The 20,958-nt window shown below is 41.4% G+C and overlaps 1 protein-coding gene across 7 annotated transcripts in view; it reads left to right on the top strand.

Annotated features, from left to right (window-relative positions):
* Window positions 1-20,958, top strand: part of RAP1GAP2 (RAP1 GTPase activating protein 2) — a 701,910-nt gene that overhangs the window by 620,614 nt on the left and 60,338 nt on the right. For all 7 annotated transcript variants that reach the window (XM_083172239.1, XM_083172240.1, XM_083172238.1 and 4 more), the window contains 6 exons: window positions 2,835-3,044; window positions 6,731-6,834; window positions 7,062-7,140; window positions 10,273-10,326; window positions 10,435-10,518; window positions 20,382-20,482. In XM_083172239.1, the coding sequence (XP_083028365.1) occupies window positions 2,835-3,044; window positions 6,731-6,834; window positions 7,062-7,140; window positions 10,273-10,326; window positions 10,435-10,518; window positions 20,382-20,482 (632 nt within the window). The remainder of the gene's footprint in view (window positions 1-2,834; window positions 3,045-6,730; window positions 6,835-7,061; window positions 7,141-10,272; window positions 10,327-10,434; window positions 10,519-20,381; window positions 20,483-20,958) is intronic.

Raw genomic sequence — 20,958 nt, forward strand, 5'->3', positions numbered from 1 at the left:
AGTGCAATAGCAGTACTATGCCTCTGTTCTATAGGGAGCAGTGCAATAGCAGTACTATGCCTCTGTTCTATAGGGAGCAGTGCAATAGCAGTACTATGTCTCTGTTCTATAGGGAGCAGTGCAATAGCAGTACTATGCCTCTGTTCTATAGGGAGCAGTGCAATAGCAGTACTATGCCTCTGTTCTATAGGGAGCAGTGCAATAGCAGTACTATGTCTCTGTTCTATAGGGAGCAGTGCAATAGCAGTACTATGCCTCTGTTCTATAGGGAGCAGTGCAATAGCAGTACTATGTCTCTGTTCTATAGGGAGCAGTGCAATAGCAGTACTATGTCTCTGTTCTATAGGGAGCAGTGCAATAGCAGTACTATGCCTCTGTTCTATAGGGAGCAGTGCAATAGCAGTACTATGTCTCTGTTCTATAGGGAGCAGTGCAATAGCAGTACTATGCCTCTGTTCTATAGGGAGCAGTGCAATAGCAGTACTATGCCTCTGTTCTATAGGGAGCAGTGCAATAGCAGTACTATGGCTCTGTTCTATAGGGAGCAGTGCAATAGCAGTACTATGCCTCTGTTCCATAGGGAGCAGTGCAATAGCAGTACTATGCCTCTGTTCTATAGGGAGCAGTGCAATAGCAGTACTATGCCTCTGTTCCATAGGGAGCAGTGCAATAGCAGTACTATGCCTTTGTGTTCCATAGAGAGCAGTGCAATAGCAGTACTGCGTCTCTGTTCTATATGGAATAATGCAATAGCAGTACTATGCCTCTGTTCTATAGGGAGCAGTGCAATAGCAGCACTATGCCTCTGTTCTATAGGGAATATTGTAATAGCAGTACTATGCCTCTGTTCTATAGGGAGCAGTGCAATAGCAGCACTATGCCTCTGTTCTATAGGGAATATTGTAATAGCAGTACTATGCCTCTGTTCTATAGGGAATATTGCAATAGCAGTACTATGCCTCTGTTCTATAGGGAGCAGTGCAATAGCAGTACTATGCCTTTGTGTTCCATAGGGAGCAGTACAATAGCAGTACTTTGTCTCTGTTCTATAGGGAATATTGCAATAGCAGTCCTATGGGCCTTATTCTAGTTCACTCTTTCTGACAAAATCCTTCTTAGATGGACAAAACCATGTGCACTGCAGGTGAGGTAGATGTTACTTGTGCAGAGACAATTACTTTTGGGTGGGGTTTTACTTCAAAGTGAGATCTATATTGCAGTGTAAAAATAAAGCAGCCAGTATTTACCCTGCACAGAAACAAAATAACTCACCCAAATCTAATTCTCTGCACATTTTACATCTGCCCCCCTGCAGTGCACATGGTTTTGTCCATCTAAGAAGGATTTTGTCAGAAAGAGTGAACTAGAATAAGGCCCTATGTCTTTGTGTTATATAATTGAGCAGTGCAATAGCAGTACTATGTCTTTGTGTTCTATATTAAAGTATTTAAATGGTTATTATATATGCACTAGAAACAGTGGCTCCTTTGTAAGGAAAATTATTACAGGTTGAGTATACCTTATCAAAAATGCTCGGGACCAGAAGCATTTTGGATAATGGATTATTCTGGATCCACCAGGATCAGAGCAGGACAAAATACCCTTTAATTTGGTGACTATAGAATTGGGTCCATACTAACTTAATTTTATTCATTTTCTGTTTTTTTAGTGTATTGTCTTTTAATATGTATAACTGTTAATAAATAATTACTGATTGATCGGCTAAAATCAGCGCTGCTTTTTCTTGTCCATTTTTATTTTATTCTGGATTTAAGAATATTTTTATATTTCAATGAAGTATTTTGAGGACTGACCCATGTGTGAACACAAAATGCATTTATGTTGTATAAACACATCGTCAAACACATGAAATACACACACATATATTTTATTTGTGCATGAAACAAGGGTTGTGTACAATCTCAGGCACTGAATTTGAATTCTAAGCAATGATTTTATTGCACATATACAGGGCCAGATGCACTAAGCTTCAAAAATGATAAAATAAACAACCCTTAAAACAACCAACCAATCAGCTCCTGCCTGACAAAACACAGTCTGTTACATGGAAGGAAGGAGCTGATTGGCTGGCTGTTTATTACTCTCCATTGTATCACTTTTGAAGCTTAGTGCATCTGGCCCTTAGTGCCAGTTACATATCATGGCCCTAGTAGTGTCGGTTACAGATGTCCCAGTAGTGCTTTTAGTAAGTACATTCCAGAAACTATGGTTTTCGGAATAATTTGGATAACAGGTATCTGGATAAAGTATACTCATCCTGTATTATAAAACCCTGAACATCTTATTTGAAATATTAAAACAGATTAAATAGATTATGCAATGTTTCTGCTTGTTGTTTTATAGCTCTGTGGTTCTCCTTAATGGGTGCATGTCATTAATATAAAATACATGTTAGAAAGAAATAATAATAAAAGAGAAAAGACAAACAGTGAGGACCTGAGCTTTCTTCGTAGCTAGAATACTAATTATAGCTTAGCTAACGAGCGCAAAAGCCAAACTGCGATTTGTATTTAGGGAAACCGCCTATAATAAATTCCATATTCATTTAAGACCTAAAGCAGCAAAAACATTGATAAAGTAAGACCTATGCATAGGCATGTAAGTAATATAACTTTTTAAAATGGGTACATACTGCTTAAACTGTTTTTAACCAACTATCTTTGCTGTCTGTATTCATTTCTCCACTTACTAAAAACATGTTTCCAGCTCTACCATGCAGCTTCCCTGTACTGGCTAAGTGATTGGCACTATTAAATGGTTGCTCGGCCTTTGTCTCGCTGGTAATTTGACCTAACTGTCCTTTCATGTTGTAGATTTTGGAGAAGGAGACCAATTATCCACTGATTATCCTACCTCAGTTTGGCGGTTATTGGATAGAAGATCCAGAAAACTTAAGCACCCCAACATCTTCAGACAGCAGTATTTGTGATGAGGAGGAAGAGCCGATGAGTCCCAGCACGTACGGCTATAAACTAGAATATAAAAGCTCAGCTCGGGCCTACAGAAAACATTTTTTGGGAAAGGTATATTGATTTATTATTATTGTTATCATTTATTTATGTGGCAACACAAAGGTTCCGCAGTTTCTAACAGAATACAGACATGAGCAAAAACAAGAAAGCAATGACTTGCGGTAAAAGTCAATATCGAACAAGTACAGATCTAGCCATGCTCATCGTTGCCATGCTATTTGCCACGTGCAATTGTGCAGATTTCGTCGCCATGCGTTTGCATCTAATTCACTTCCGCAGTTTATAGAAATGCATTGAGCTGCGATATGGCAGCATGGGGTTCTGCGACGTGGGTGCAAATTAGGTGCGGCAAACAAGCACGAGCTGCCAGATCACCACAACGATGAGCGTAGCTACAGATGGAGCAGGCTTCTTCTTTACTGGCGAATCGCCAGAACGTCAGCGCTGGCGATCCGCCAGCAGCCTGGCTAACCATCTGACTGAGACACGCGTGTTTGTAGGGAACTGCCCCGATTAGGCCACCACCCGATCAGTACTTGGGACCAGGGCCTTTATCTAAGGCTTAGCACAGCATTGTACAGTAGGTGGTCTCTCTGCATCTATTTTGGATCCTCCTCTGTTAGGATCCTTGCTGTTCTTCTGCTTAAATGTTTTCGGACAAGGAATGTTGAGTTCTTTCTGTTCTACAATGATTGCAGTAGAACTCTTATTCCTTAGGTATGTCCATTTGCAGTGGTAAAGCCAGAACATTGTTGGCCCCATAGCAAATTTTGAAGGGGCCCCTGTCCCAATGCTTCTATGAAACACCTTGTCTGCAGCGGTTAGTTATAATAAGAAGCCCCGTAATTGTACCCTAGTCAGTAAAATGCCCCACATCAGAGCCAGAGTAAATGTTTTGCTCCATAATAATGCCCTAGTTAATTATTTTCCGGTAATTTTTCACCTTATTTGCAATAATGACCTTTTAAATACTCCATCCATATTGGTACCCTTTGAATTTTACACCACAAGCCCATCTCTCTTTGGCGATAAGGACTGAGAAAATTGCAGCTTACAGTCAGAGTAAAGGCATTAGTTGCCATATTTGCCGTTATTTCCCCAAATGTGTGTTTGAGAGCATTTTCCACAAAATCCCCTTGGCAAATATACCCCAGAGAAATGTAGAACATAGTGATTCAACATCTACCTCAGTGTTTTTCAACCTCTGTTCCGTGGCACACTAGTGTTCCTTGAGCTGTTCTGAAGTGTGTCCCCAGATCTAGAGATGCCCAAACCGGTTTACAGCCACCACCAGTTCAACTGTTATTTACTGGTCTCTTCTTTTCATATTACAGGCCAATGTATTTTATTTTTGTAACCTGTGGGGACCAGTGTCAATGATTTGTATATGGGGTCCAATAGTTTTTTTTTTTTTCCTGTGGGGGACAGTGGGTCAGATGTATAAAGCCTTAACAAGAGATAAATGCAAGGGTGATAAGGAGAGATAAACGTCCAGCCAATCACCTGCTAACTGCCATGTTACCGGCTGTGTTTGTAAAAAGTCAGTTAGGAGCTGATTGGCTGGACATTTATCTCTCCTTATCACCCTTGCATTTATCGCTTGTTAAGGCTTAATACATCTGCCCCAATGTGTATTGCCCTGTGGGGATCTCACGGTGTGCCTTGGCAATATTAAAATCTTATTTAGTGTGCCGCAAGGTAAAAAGTTTCAAAATCACTGCTCTACCTCAACCTCAAACAGCTAATTTAGAAAGCAGAAAAAAAGAAAAGTATCACCACCTTTATGAGTTAATTAATGAGATTAGTTATTAAGGGCTCATTATCTTATTTGCCTTATTATTAGTCATCTTCAACAGCACATCCATTTACAAAGATCACTATAATGATTTTAGAAGCCACTGTAAAGATCCAAGAATGACCACACGGAGTCAGAAATCCTGTCAAGTGCTGTTATAGAGAACCCTTCTAGTTCTCAATTTGTTTTTGCTTCGCCTACAGTATTTTAGTGGAATATTTATACATTATAACATACTAAAGTGGCACTTCACTATAGCAGGTGATTAAATCAATATATGTGAGGTTTATATGCATTTAGCTTATCTATTACAATTCCTTTAACATTAATATGATACAACCGAATGTAAAATGCCAACCTAGAAATTGTTAAATCAACATTTAAAGTGCTTACCTTATACAACTCTATACTCGGGTATCCAAGACGGGACATACTGTACTGAGGACTTTCTTCAGTAATCCTCAATAAAATCAAGGGCCTGTAACTAAAAGGCAAGTGAATGAAGGTTTTATGTTACATTTAGAAGAAACTGAAATATTTAGGGACAGATTAATTAAACTTGTGTATTACTTTGTGTATTACTAAAATAATGTGAAAAGGATTTTGCACACACTTTTCACATTATTTTAGTATCACCTGAATGTATTAAAGGACTTTTGGATCAGTTTTCATGAAAAACTGCTCCAAACCTTTTAATTCTCAGTTTCTCATATGGCTTTTACTTTGTAAACCCGCGTTGGACGCGGGACTTTGAACCCCGATCTGACAGGGTTTAACCCTTCTTTTAACTCTGGTTGAATTGCTGGGGTTGCTCGACCTGGGTTACTCACTTTGGTGATTTCACACCACACCTTGACCCAGCAATAACCTGGTGTGATGTGAAGGGGGTATAAATAAACAGATCACATTTCCCATACTTATAATTGGAAATGCGATCTGGTCGAAATTACTTTAAAAAAAAAAGACAAAATAAAAAAAACTGATAAGAGCCCTGTGATAATAAAGCTATTTTCAAATACGTAACTCACTGCGAATCCTGCCCCCTGCACAGTGGGCCTTATTTTGGTTCATTCTTTCTGACAAAATCCTTCTTAGATGGGCAAAACCATGTGCACTGCAGGTGGGGCAGGTGTTACTTGTGCAGAGAGAATTAGATTTGGGTGGGGTTTTACTTCAAAGTGAGATCTATATTGCAGTGTAAAAATAAAGCAGTCAGTATTTTCCCTGCACAGAAACAAAATTACTCACCCAAATCTAATTCTCTCTGCACATGTTACATCTGCCCCCCTGCAGTGCACATGGTTTTGTCCATCTAAGAAGGATTTTGTCAGAAAGAATGAACCAAAATAAGGCCCAGTATTCTCTGGCCATATGCAAAGAAAACTGTGCTGAGAGTTGGCCAGTTTGATCTTCTATCTGTGTCTGATGGACTCACAAGCAGATCACTGTTGGGGAAAACAAAAAGTAAAAAAAAAAGTAAACAAAACAAAACAAAACAAAAAAATAATACTCACCTGCACCCAGTGAGCAGTGATTTCCTTTGCTCCAGTGAGGGCTGCCGGTTTTTGGGTCCACCTGCCCTGCTGCATGACCCCCAGTGCAGTAAAGTGATGCTGTAAAGCAGCAACTCAGTTTACAGCACTGAGGTGGGGTCACAGCAGGAAGAGGATCTGATGACAGTCAGACCTTTATTCACAGCTCCCTGGGTCTGGCAAGAATGAGATTGCTTGTCCAAAGATCATACAATATAGTTTTTACAGAGCCTCCTCACGTTTTTTATTAGGCACAACCAGGATCGTCGCTGGAAGAAATTTAAACTCTGTAAACCACTGAACAAATGTGTTAACTTTTTAAAAAATTGTTTTCTTCTTATTATTATTATTATTATTATTATTATCATTATTATTATAATTATTATTAGCATTGTCTTTGATTCTTTCAGGACCATTTAAATTTTTACTGCACTGGAAGCAGCCTGGGGAACCTGATCCTTTCAATTAAGTGTGAAGAAGCTGACAGCATAGAATATTTAAGAATTATTCTCAGGTATATAAAATAATATCAACAATACTAAATGATCATATATATATATATATACTAACTAGAAGATACTCAGTTGCACACTTACAGAAGTAAATGGCGCTCATGGTACAAGAAGAAACCCTGTGTGTGCCCTGCATTTTGTAGTTGAACCAAATTTGCCTTTGCCACCTTCTTGGTTAATATTGCTGTATCTTCATTTTCTTTTAATACATTAATTATTTTTACTGTAGGTCAAAAGCAAAAACTCTACATGAGCGAATACCATTGGCTGGGTTTAATAAACTTCCCAGCATTCCCCAGATTGCAAAGGTAAGCACTGATGTCATCAATGTGACACCATTCTCTAAATTGCAATACTATCCTAATTTGTCTTTTTATCTTTAAACCATTGCAATCTGTATTTAGCATTTTTTTTTTACCATTCATAATTTTTTATTTTCACTTATTAAATAATATACACAGTGTCAGGACTAGGGCATGAAGGACCCACCAGGGCAATGCAATAGACATGCCCGCTGAAGGGGTGTAAACATCTTCCAAAATGGGCATACCCTGTTAATAGAAAGGCATGGAAATAAAATATTCAAATACAGTAGATGGAGGCGTTATCTAGCGGAAGGTAACAAAAAAGCCAGAGAAAGTGGTTAGCCACTACCCCTTTTACACCAAATATCCTGGATTCGACCTGGCAGTTGGAGCATGGATCCAAGCCAAGTAGGATCCTGGATTTGCACCGTTTACAGTGCAGTGCCTACCCAAAGTGTAGACAGAGGCGGTGCATGGACATAATCTACAAGCGCCAGGACCACGGTCACCCCCGCCGGGACCACCGATCGCCACGTTGGTGGCAAGCCTAGCATCAAGGCAGATGTATTAATCCCTTCACTGGTAATCCCAAGATTTTTTCAGGCTATGCCTTAATGCCCAGACTGGCAAGTCCGGAAAATTCTCAGGATTGCCAGTGTTTAGCGCCGGGCAGTGCTCAGCTGGCTTCAGTGCTGCCCGGCTCCCCCTCCTCTGCCGCGCCCCGCCCCCCGCCTGTTGTATTACAGCCTGTGGCGCCGGCTTATGACAAGCCGGGTTGCCGCATGCAGGGACAGGGCGCCGGGGTGCAGGGCCGGGCAGCGTCTGACTTAGTGTTCAGCGGCGCGTGGTAGTTTTTTTAGGTAGCTCTCCCCCTAAAAAAAACCCGAAACACAGCGTGGTGGTTTTTTTTAGGTAGCGATCCCCCCCCAAAAAATTTGCCCAGTGGGGAGCGCTTACTTAAAAAAAACACCACTGAAGGGTTTAAGCCTTAACAAGAGATACATGCAAGGGTGATAAAGAGAGATAAATGTCCAGCCAATCAGCTCCTTACTGACATTTTTCAAACACAGCCTGTAACATGGCAGTTAGGAGGTGATTGGCTGGATGTTTATCTCTCTATCACCTTTGCATTTATCTCTTGTTAAGGCTTAATACATCTGCCCCCTTGTGGTGTATCAATGGTATTGAGAACATTGTGTAATCAGCCCAGAACTACACAGGGGGACCTGGTCAATTACCACAAGAGAGCTGGGACCACATTCATAAAGTTTATCATTATGAACACACTGGGGTATATTCATTGCCGGGGGCTCGCTGTGATGGTTAGCAGGGCTGCCTGCTCGCTGTCACAGCTAGACCTGTCAGTATTCAACTGAACCCCCTGCATACGCTGATTCCCCCTCGCTCCATTTTTGTAAGATTTTGGTCAAAAACCTCCTTCCCTCAGTAAGAGCATTGAAGATGGAACGTTGCTTGGTCTTCCATCATGACAGTGACCCCAAACACACCGCCAGGGCAACTAAGGTGTAGCCCCGTAAAAAGCATTTCAAGGTCCTGTAGTGGCCTAGCCAGTCTCCAGACCTCAACTCAATACAAAATCTGTGGAGGGAGCTGAAAGTTCGTGTTCCCTGGTGACAGCCCAAAAACATGGCAGATCTAGAGAAGATCTGCATGGAAGACTGGGCCAAAATATCTGCTACAGTGTGTGTGAAAACCTGGCAAGAACTACAAGAAACATTTGACCTCTGTAATTGCCAACCAAGGTTATATTACAAAGTATTGAGCTTATTTTTTTTACAAATAAATAAATTGTTTCAAAATCATACAATGTGATTTCCTGTTTTTACAGTTGAAGTGTACCTATGATGGAAATTACAGACCTCTCTCATCTTTATAAGTGGGTCAACGTCCACAGTCGGTGGCTGTACAAATACTTTTTTGCCCCACTGTAGTAAATATGTACAGAATACATGTGTAGTACGGAGCAGCTTTTTCCAATATGACAATCCCATGGCTTCGATAGGTATATGCAAAAGATATAGAAAAGGCGCACAATGAGCATAAAATTCTAAATATTTTATATAATAAACATAGCTCACGTAAAATTCAAGTAAAATGATAACAGCTTGTCAGCATATGCACACAGTAACCGAAAGACCACTTGTACACCAGACCAGAGACACACAGCTCCTAGCACGTTGCTGATGTACACTCCTGGACTTTCAAGGACATGACGTTACTTGCTGAAGCTATTCCCAACACGTTTCCTTGACCGTCCAGGAGTCTCCATCGGCAACGCACTAGGAGCTGTGCGGCTCTGGTCTGGTGTATGTGTGGTCCTCCAGTTAACATGTGCATATGCTGGCAAGCTATTATCATTTTACTTGAATTGTACGTGAGCTATGTTTATTATATACAATATTTAGAATTTTATGCTCATTAGTAACCGGCTGCTGGAAGGCCAATATCTCTGGTTCTGGGCACAGTAGAGACAAGCTTCTAGTGTCCATCAAAGGGGGAAGTCACAGCTTTTGGAATATACCCTCAGAAAAACTCTAAGTCAGACAGAAACTGAAATATCTGACTGGAAAGAACAATTAACAGGCTTGGATGGGGACCACTGTCAGATATCTCCGGTTCCCCAGGGCCGATTTTTAAAATTCTTGTACCCATGGAAAGAGGGGACCCTCAGCTTTCAGTCTAAGGCCCTTAGATTCCTGTGGGGGTTTCTGGGTACTCTGAACCCCCCCTGCGTGCGCTACTGCCAGGGATCGCCGAAAACAAGCGATCCTCGCCGTTTAACCCCGTGACGGTCAGAGGAAAGCGGGGATTCCCCCAAACAATGAGGCTCACGGCTAATGTATATTGTCATATTGTTTTATTGAGCTATCTATACTTCAACGATCATGTTTGGGGCTTTATATTGTTGCTGGAAGTCTATGTAGTGTACCTCAATATTGGTTGTGTAGTAATGTAGTATGTGTCTTAATATCTTGCAATGATAAAATTAAGGAAGAGCTAATGAATGCAATATTTGCCATGGAGCCTGTGAATTCAAGTTCCTTTCCTGTAAAAGGGAATATCAAGATTAGAATGGGAAATGCCCCAAATAATTGTTTTATATTACTATTTCAGGCCTTATGTGATGATGCCACTGGACTCAAATTCAACCCTGTTCTCTACCCAAAGGTAAAGTTTGCTACACATTGTTGTATTATTATGTATCTCCCACATATTACAGTATGTTCTGCTTTGCATCCACAGCTCACAAATCATTGAACTTTCCATATATTTCAGGCTTCCCACATGATTGTCACCTATGATGAACATGAAATCAATAATACTTTCAAGTTTGGTGTTATATATCAAAAATATAAGCAAGTAAGTACAGACACCTATAAATTCTGGCATATACTCCGGGATATATGTTTATTATTAGAAAGTATGTGCTTATTGATAGTAATATGTAAACCTGTGTAGTTAGTAGTTCTGTTTTGCCTCTTATTTATCACATACTGTATAACCAGTTTGTAAATGCTCTGTACAGTATTTGGCTGTTTAATGCCACAGCTCTCGCCACCAGTTGGACAGACCTAGGGGTGTTTTAATGTGGCCGGCGAGGGGGTTAAATGGCTGCAGGGGCAAACGCAGGATTTTCAGAAGGGGGTTTCCAGAGAGGGGCGGAGCAAAGCACAGAGATGGACACATAGGTGACCCAGTATATGCCAGGTCAGTTAAAGTATTATAAATAGACCAAATGTATATATACTGTATATATATATATGTATATATATATTGCAGGAATAAGCGGCACTCAGAGGCTGATAAACGGTGAAAACAGTAGGAATATTTATTCCTTGTGCAGGGATCAAAAACGTTTCGGAGCTCGGGGGCTCCGTCGTCAGTTCAAAGTAAGCATATATATATATATATATTACAGCAGTGTAGACCCCTTGGCATAGCAATGTATTGGGGCCCCTACCGATTCTCCAGTGGTAAGGGTGGGGGGTGCTATGAGCGGAAGCTTTGATGTCCCGCGGGTGGTAGGGGGTATTATATCAACCGCTCAGCATGTAGGGCCTGGATCAGTAATTTCCACTAATTACCCCTTTACTGCACTGATGGTGGGAGATGGGGTGGGAGAAGGGAGCATTGGGCTGAATGAAGGGGCTCTGATACATAACTTCCAGGGTGGTAGAGGATGTTTAATACGCAGAGGAGGGGTGTATAGTGGAGTGGCCTTATTATTCATAATTTTCTGGTGGGAGGACAGCTTGCTTTACTGCAGATATCTCCAGTTCCCTGAACTAGTTTTTAATGGAATTAAAAACTATAGAATCCCACCTACCAAATGGTACTGGGGACTAGGGGATCAGAGTTCAGGAGGCAGAGCAATCTGCCAACGAGTATATAACACTACATACCAGGTGTGTGGAGCTGGAGCAGTAACCGGCTGCTGGAAGGCTGATATCTCTGGTTCTGGGCACAGTAGAGACAAGCTTCTAGTGTCCATCAAAGGGGGAGAGTCCCAGCTTTTGGAATATACCCTCAGAACTCTAAGTCAGACATAACCTGAAATATCTGACTGGAAAGAACAATTAACAGGCTTGGATGGGGACCACTGCTTTGAAGTCAGATATCTCCGGTTCTCCTGGGCCGATTTTCAAAATTCTTGTACCCATGGAAAGACGGGACCCTCAGCTTTCAGTCTAAGGCCCTTAGATTCCTGTGGGGGTTTCTGGGTACTCAGAAACCCCCCCTGCGTGCGCTACTGCAAGGGATCGCCGAAAACAAGCGATCCTCGCCGTTTAACCCCGTGACGGTCAGAAGACAGCGGGGATTCCCCCAAACAACGAGGCTCACAGCTAATGCAGGGAGCCCCCTGCATTTAGCCACAAGCCTCACTGTTTTAACGGCTGCTTACGCCAATTCACCGTTGCTCCAAAAACATAGCGTGCAGTTGAATACTGACCCTACAAGCTGTGACAGCGAGCAGGCAGCACAGCTCGCTGTCACAGGGAGCAGAAAGCATTAAATACACCCCTTTGTGTACACGCTTGCTCATCATTATAGTAATAAGATCAATAGTGAAGCTTCACATTGCTTAAAACAGTGTAATAATAACAAATATACTGTATATATCATTGCTTTATGGATATTTTTCAGATCTTCTTATGGTAAGTACATTTTTAATATTTGACAAAGGCGGGCATGCAGGAGATAAAACCCAAAGAGCAATATAAAAGGAGAATCTGCCTACAGAACAATTATTTGCAACAAATGACTTCTAACATACAGTAGACGGCTAGTGCTATAAACTGATATACAAACACTGATGGGAAGAGTGTGTTTGCCACTACTTATTAGATGACATATGGTATTAGTCCATTTCTTTATTCTCAGTCCCAGCAAAAATCTACTCTATCCGCTGACACAGATACGTATTATTGTGTAAGCAGTACAAATATAGTCACCAGTGCTTGCCAAACTTTGTCATCAAAAATGGATTGTAGGTTCCACCTTTTAATAATTTTAAGGCATTGAATAGCAGTATTTTACTGTATGCAAGAAACAACGATAAAGTCGCTTGACACCAAATCATATGTGTAGATAAACCAATCGGTGTGGTGTTCATGTGTCATAAAAATAAAATTGAAAACAATGTGTCAGAAACTTAATAATCAATGGGTGATTAAGGTGAAAGGGGTGGTAACTAAAAGCGTACCGAACTCACAAGAAATCTTGTGAGATCCCGTGTATAAAGGTTTCTTTAGGGAATCACCCGCTGTGTTGGGTATGGGGGTTGGAAGATGAACTGCGTACCGTACTCACTAGAAAGAAAACTTTATACGCTCATAACGGTTTCTTTAAATCCCGTCAAATCAGGTTTTCATTTCCATGTATACTCATGGATGAGTGCTGTGTGGAATGCAAAAAAAGATAGATTTTTTTTGTAATATGGATTAAATACACTTCTTCATTAGGGGTATGATGGGAACCTTTAAGGGCGTACCAAAACTCACAAGAAGAATAGCACCACCGTGTTCATAAAGGTTTCTTTAGGGGATGACACCATCTGTGTAGAATCCCTTTCTAACAATATTGCGTACCGTATTTACAGCCCATTGAAGTGTTATAAGCATATCATGGTATCTTTTTAGGTGATCACCAGTATTGGCCCAAACACTGCTCTCAGGATGGGGAGTGGTGTTTTTGCAGTAAATAAAATGGAAACCGTCTTAGGGTCATACAATAACATTTAATGTAAAAAAACGAATTTAATAAAAACAAGTAAAAGATTAAATACCTGGGTGGTGTCTGGGAGTGGGAAATGCCACAACCCAGGTTAGAATAAGAACAGTCACTCCTCTGCCAATGCGTTTCAACAGCAAACTGCTCAGTGACGTAACTATAAATTTTGCTCCCCCCCTGCCAAAAAGTTTGTGCCCCCCCCCCCCCCCCAAGGTCCTCTCCAGCGTGTTTCCCCAGTGTGTGAGTGGAAGAGAGACCAGCATACACTGCTTCTTCCCTTGACTCCGACGCATCCCAGGCTGCCCTAGCAACCACCTGCCCACCCTCTACACAGTAGCCAATAGCTGGCTCTGTGTACAGTAAATTGAATCAGTGGGGGGATTTGTCATCTCTGCCATGGCCGCACCCACACTGTGGCTGACTCGCCTCCAGTGCTTAGTCAGTGGGCAGAGGCAGGCAGCAGCATGTCAGTGTGTTGAGCAGGTGACAGCGCCCACACAGACCCCACTGCTGCTTGCTCCCCCAAGCGGCTGCTGGGGCTGCCTTTTAGTAGTTACGCCACTGAAACTGCTGTCTTTATCAAGGCTACAGAGTGACTGGTCCGTAAGCTAGCTTTATACCCACATGGGTTATTGTTTCCGGGTCATCTGGGTCAGTTTCCGAGTTTATTGTGCACTCGAAATTTATGCACCTTCTGGTCCTGATTTCTATAATTTTCAGGTATGTACTGCCTATCCGCTATGTCCCTGTGGTATTTTGAAATTACCACGTTCTGTATTAGGCCAAATAGATAGAGTGCCGTGTCCGAGCGTCCACTTCCTGTGTGTGGAACGCACGGAAGTGACATCATGTGACGCGTATATGGGAACAGGGTCCTGAGCTCTCCATGTATGGAATACATGGAAGTGGCGCCTTATGGAACACATACAGGGTTGTAGCGCCGTCTGCCAATCCCATGATGTTTGGTAGCATGCTTTAACAGGGATCTGATTGGGCTGCATATTTCTTATATGTGTATCGCTCCTTTATACCAAAATATGTATTTTACAATTGAATGCTATCTTTTCGTACTATTTGGACTCTTTCGCAATTAATACTGGTTATTTTAGCTATTCAGAAAAAATCCGGAATTTGACCCCTACGTACCCACATTTATACAATGGACTGTCTTAAATACATACATAAAAATTTTTGAATGAATAAAAACAATGTTTCCACAATATACATGAGATTGAATAGGGTAACAAAAAAGTTTTTTTCCCCTAATCCCCATTAAGAGGCATAAAAAATTACAAAAAATTACAAAAATGCAAATGAGTCAATTTAAGAACCACTTCAGTTCGAATTCATGGTTGAGACCATTTGGAGTCAGAGAATTGAGATTGTATATCCATCTCATTTCTGTCTTTGCTAATTGCACATCTCTATTTCTATGTCTCCAATTAGTCTTTATCCACTCTAATACCCAAAATCCTGTGAGGGCATCGCAAGAACTATTGTGGACCTCTTTGAAGTGTAGGGATAATGGGTGATCTATGAATCCCTTTTTAATATTTCTAGTATGCTCTGCAAGTCTCACTTTCAGGTTCCTCGTGGTCTTACCCACATAAAGGGGCAGATGTATTAAGCCTGGAGAAGAGATAAACTGGAGATAAAGTGAAAGGAGATAACGCACCAGCCAATCAGCTGTGTTTGAAATATGACAGTTGGGAGTTGATTGGCTGGTGCGTTATCTCCTTCCACTTTATCTCCAGTTTATCTCTTCTCCAGGCTTAATACATCTGCCCCATAATTTGTTGCAGGAACAACGGAGAACATAGATGACATAACTAGAGTTTCAGGTTATAAATTGTTTAAATCTGAATTTATTTCCATTTAGTGTAATATCTGTAAACGTATTACAAGTTGAGGGGCACGCTCTGCACATTATGCAGTCTCCGCATCTATAAAATCCTTTATTGCGGATAGTGCCTCCAAGGGTTTTCTATGAACGCACTGGAGACCAATTTATCTTTGATGTTTGGCGCACGTCTGTAAATAAATTTTGGTCTCTCTGGGATTAAGTCAACCAAAATGGGGTCTTTTAATAATAATGATTATTAAAAGACCCTGTTTTGGTTGACCTAATCCCAGAGCGACCAAATTGCTGGTTTTTCCTTATGTTCGGGGTGGGGCCTAATGACAAGACCATTCGTTCCCGTCCCCTGAAGTCTCCAAATTTGTCCCAGAGAGGAGGCTTACAAAATAGGTAAGTATGCGGTTGTTAACCCTTTGATTGTCAACACCTCTGTGAGAGGTGTGCAAAATATCCTCTAAAAATGCCGGCATCTCTCCCATCTGTTGTATAAATTCAAATAAAAATTGTTGCGTAATAAAAGATTATATTTCCTATAGAAGGTAAATACTACAGGCCATTACGATGAATAATTGCCAATGTTCACACCTATTTTGACAAACTCACTTGGCACTCAAAGTGTTAACAGATTTGTTTGTTGGTTTGTTTTATGACAGAAGTCAGCAGAAAAGCCAATACCAATAAACACTGCACATCCTATTACTGCCAGTTAGGCATTATTATTCAGTACCTTTATAACAATATCACAAACACTGTAGATTTTGATGATTAAACTAAATTCTACATTTGACAGTGTCCTCTATTGTCAATAGCTGATGTTTAGAAAGCAGTTTTCTGGCAGTCACCAAGTTACTAACAATGAAATGATTTCTTCTATTGAAACATTTGATTATGAAACCATGTGTGTAATGGAAATGCTGTAATTAGGGAAGTGGTTCTGCACATGAAAGGCAGAGAGGATTGAATCCACTAATTTGTCACAGAAAATTCTGGCAGGCTTCCTAATTAACTTCTCATAGTTTGTGCATCTCTGTGGTGCCAGCGCTGTGTAGCTGCAAATTGTTTTGGTGTTGAAATAATATGATATGCCCAGTGAGGAGGGCAGAAGGGATTCCTATATACATTGGTGAATAAGCGCTCCATTTTCATTGTGTTTATCAGTGGCGTAAGTTTGTCCCAGTTGACCGGAGGCAAGATAAATATTGGTCCCCCCCCCACACACACACAAACACACATACACCACCTTAAATAAATACATGTTATGTATATTATGTTTAAAATTTAGAGTGTAACATTTATGGTTCTGCTAGGAGGTGGAGTCAGCCACTTAACCGTTATCGACGACTTTCAATTCACTGATTCAAATGTGCAGGGGAAGAGAGGTGCCCCTTTGGGAGCAGGAGCCCGGCGGCAGATGACTCCATTGCCTCCCAGAGTTCTGCCTCTGGTGTTTATCTTAAAATTATTTTTTGTTTTAGTTTTTTTTGTACATTATGTTAGTTTAATTCTTGTCTACAGTAATTCCTGCCTTAGTTTTCCTTAATAATATGTGTAACATGTATGTGCTTGTTTTATAATATGTAGTGGCATATTTGTACGGGGCAGGTTGATGGCCATTTTTTTTTACTGATGATTAGCAATATAGAACATTCAGGTTGCTGGTATGTACTGTAATAATGACTGTCGCTGTGAGTCTCTTCCTAAAGACATTGCACAGTGTATGGACACCAATTATTACTCTACATACAGCAGTAACATAGTAAAATATGTCCCCCCCTTAAATATCTTTTTTTTCTAGCAAAGACATTCCCAAATGTGTTAAGGTCCATTCACACTGGGCGACTATGCCCAGCGTGTATGGGCAGCGATGACCAATGTCATCGCTGCGGGGAAAGCCACTCAGTGCATACACACTGAACGGCTTTCCCCCTGCCCGGCGCAGACGGAGGGGGGGGGTGGCGTTGCATAGCGGAGCGCTATGCAAAGCCGTCCTGAAAGCCGCTCATCTGCTGGTATAACCAGCAGATAAACAGCTTTCCCAGCGATGTTGCAGGAGCGCGCAGCAGCGCTCAGCGCTCATTGCCGGGCCATACACACAGAGCAGCTTTGAGCTGAAAGACGCTCAAACCTGTTGTTTTTAGCGACTTTCAGCTCAAAGTCACCCAGTGTGTATGGGCCTTTAGTCTTCGCTCATAGCTTAAATTTCCCAGCATCCCTAGCAAATACACAAAATTGTGGTTGGCCCTTATGGTATCTGGATGGGTCACAGATGGGTAATGGGTCACCGCAATAAGGTCGACATTCACAAATGGTCAACATGTACTACAGTAGGTTGACATTGACAAAACGTCAACACATGCACAAGTTAGAGAGGGCAATGATCGATACATGAAAAGGTCGACATGAGTTTCATGATCTTTTCCATTCAGGCCAACATATCGGCTGGGTGCACATCGCTCGAGTGTGTATTCATCTTAAAAGTATAAAGGGCCATACACATGGGGCAATTTTAGACAGTTTCAAAGCGATTTGACTAGATCACTTAGACATTAAGCACGGATCGCTCTGTGTGTATGACACTGACATGTAGTCAAGATCTAGTCAAATCGCAGGCCTGTGCTAACCAGAAAACTGGTTAGCACAGATCACCCATACACACAGTGCTACGTGTGTATGAGCGATCTAGCTGCCGTGACAGACATCCTTCCCTAGAATGCTCAGCTCGGGGGCATACACAGCTCAACGTCTTTTTGCTCCTTTATTCAAATACTTGGTCTGTCTGTCTGATGGCAAGAATTATCTCACATGGGAACCAAAATATGCTGAATTTACCAAGCATTCTGGGTCTTGGTCCTGATAGCTAATGCCATCTCCAGATGGCATTATCCAATGTAGCCTATGGGATACAGCAAATTTATTTGGGAGAGGAATCCTACGGATCCTCTTCTTCCATATGCGCTGATCCACATGCGTCTGTTTCCACATGTGCTGACAGACCTCAGCTCATGAACAGTAGCGCAGCCGTGTTCCAGACAGGAGGTAAAGTGATTGTTTATGATGAATATTATACTATACCTCAGTGAAAGGCCAGAATAATTATTTCTTAATTTATTTCTGAATAGGAATATTTAATAAATCCAGTGGTAGTATTTAATGTCCAATACTAAGTGGCTGACAACAATTCAAGTTGGCGGTCTGCCCCCCACACTTTCGATGGCTAATGGCTGCAGCTGTAAGTGATGCGGCACCAAACTCACATGTAGAATGTAACACTGACTGAACACATGGGTGCACCGATGCAGCAATATCAAAGGGATCACGGTATGCAGAGCATAATAATGGCATTATGTGTCCACTAGACTTGTGTAGTTACTGCAGGAGAGAGGCACTGTTGTTGAACTATACATCCCTACATGCCCTGCATCAGTTTTAGCATGGCCAAATAGAAAAACTGTAGCAGGGCATCCTGGGATGTGTAATTCAACAACAGCTGGAGTGTCAAGGTTAGCCATCACCGCATTCAATATAAAATACTTCTACTTACTGTACATACAAAGCCATCACTCTGACTACACCGCCTACATCTGCACAAGATCTGCGTGTCTCATCCACACTCATTACTCGCTCCCACTTACACTTGCAGGATTTTTGTTGGGCAGCTCCCACCATATAGAATGCCCTTCCATGCACACTAAGACTCTCCTCTAGCCCCCATAATTTCAAGCGTTCCCTGAAAACTCACCTCTTCAGGCTAGCCTATCATATTCAGGAACTCCCACACAACCTCCAGTAGCATCCATATCTAATTGCATCCCATCAGGACCATTTTTTGTAATCTGGTGAAACTGCCATGCTATGGAATTCTATCCTTATGTATCCCTCCTATTATCCCTATACTGTAGATTGTAAGATTGCGAGCAGGGCCCTCCTACCTCCATGTCGGTTTGTATCTACCGAGTTTGTTTAATCACTGTTGTTTCCAATTGTAAAGCGCAACGGAATATGCTGCGCTACAGTATATAAGAAACTGTAAATAAATAATAAATAAATCACTGCACTAGCTATAATAATATTTGTGATATTGCATATACTGTAAACAGTGTTGTGAAAAGTAATGTTTTAACCGGTACTCTTTACCTAGAAGGGCGCCCATCGCGGCCATCGCGGGCATTGCATGCACTAAAAAATCGGGTGCGATGCGACCAACGCGATGCCCGCGATTTCCCATAGGGAACAATGTTAAATGTCTCAATTGACCCGATTTTCCTGTTCAGTGCCTCAATTGACCCGATTTTTCCATAGGAAACAATGTTAAATGGGCCACAGAGGCCAAATAGGCACCCTAAAGTGTGAAATGGCCACACCAATTGTTAACGCCACCCCACGATCAACGTGAACCCGAAGCGTGGCGAGCGCAGCGAGCCCGGGAGGGGCGGCGGTACGCGTCCTACGACCTTTTCATACCCCCACTATCCACATCGGCGTGGAGTTGAGAATAGAAAGTGTGGCGAGCGCAGCGAGCCACCGAGCCCGAAGCGTGGCGAGCGTATCACAGCTGTGAAGCCCGCGAGGGGACGCGGATACCTGTGAAGGTATTCGCGTCCGCTCGCCACGCTTCGGGCTCGCCACACTTTCTATTCTCAACTCCACGCCGACGTGGATAGTGCCCCATGTGTATGGCCCTTTATACTTTTAAGATGAATACACACTCGAGCGATGTGCACCCAGCCGATATGTTGGCCTGAATGGAAAAGATCATGAAACTCATGAAAGGTCCAGCTGATTTGCTAAACTGGTAATATTTGGTTACTGTACTTATTTCTACAAGTCAAAATAAATTGGAAAGTCCAACAGTTGATATAATAAGTACCATATGTCTTTATGACGGCATCATAGAAGCTTAGTATGTTGTGTATTGTATGTTCATAAATCCATGAATATCTTCACTGTCATTTTCACCCTTAAAGATATGGATTTAGGATTTATTTTACAATTATATTGTGTTAGGGGGCCAGATAAAGACATTCTCATAACATATAAAAAATGAATGGATCTGGTTTTGCATTTGTTTTATTGGCAAACATGTATTCCTATATTTGTTTTTTTCAACTAATATGATTACATTTCTTCTTTGCAGACGTTAGAGGAAGAATTATTTGGAAACAATGAAGAAAGCGCTGCATTTAAAGAGTTCTTGAGTTTACTTGGAGACACCGTCTTACTCCAGGATTTCAAAGGGTTGGTTAGGAAGCTATAATTATTACAAATACTGTACCACGGAGAGAGCAGGAAGTACTAATTTCCATATTTAGAAAACAATCACCTTGATTAAATCAATGCAACTGTTTTCAGTGTATTTTCATTCAAAGTGATTTTTAAACTTATCTTGCCATTCTCAGGGATTTTAGATCTTTGATTGCCCATTCACTGTGTTTTCTTTGTCACTTTGATGATGGAGAAACAGCAGCTACAGTATGATCATCATCATCCACCAGCACCAAGTCTTATCATACATTTTTTTTATTGTAAAATAACATGAATTAAATTGATCTATATGAGTTGATAAATAAATCTATATTTATTTATAAACTCGGAATAACTTTACCAAATGTGCAGCCTGCACTGCAAAGCTAAACGTCCTTGGAAGGGACTAGCTCAGATCTTCTTATGGGAAAAGATACAGACATTAGTCAAATGGCGCTTATGACATCAGT

Source organism: Crinia signifera, chromosome 2, assembly GCF_055691185.1.
Source record: "Crinia signifera chromosome 2, ASM5569118v1, whole genome shotgun sequence".
In the NCBI taxonomy this organism is placed as follows: Eukaryota; Metazoa; Chordata; class Amphibia; order Anura; family Myobatrachidae; genus Crinia; species Crinia signifera.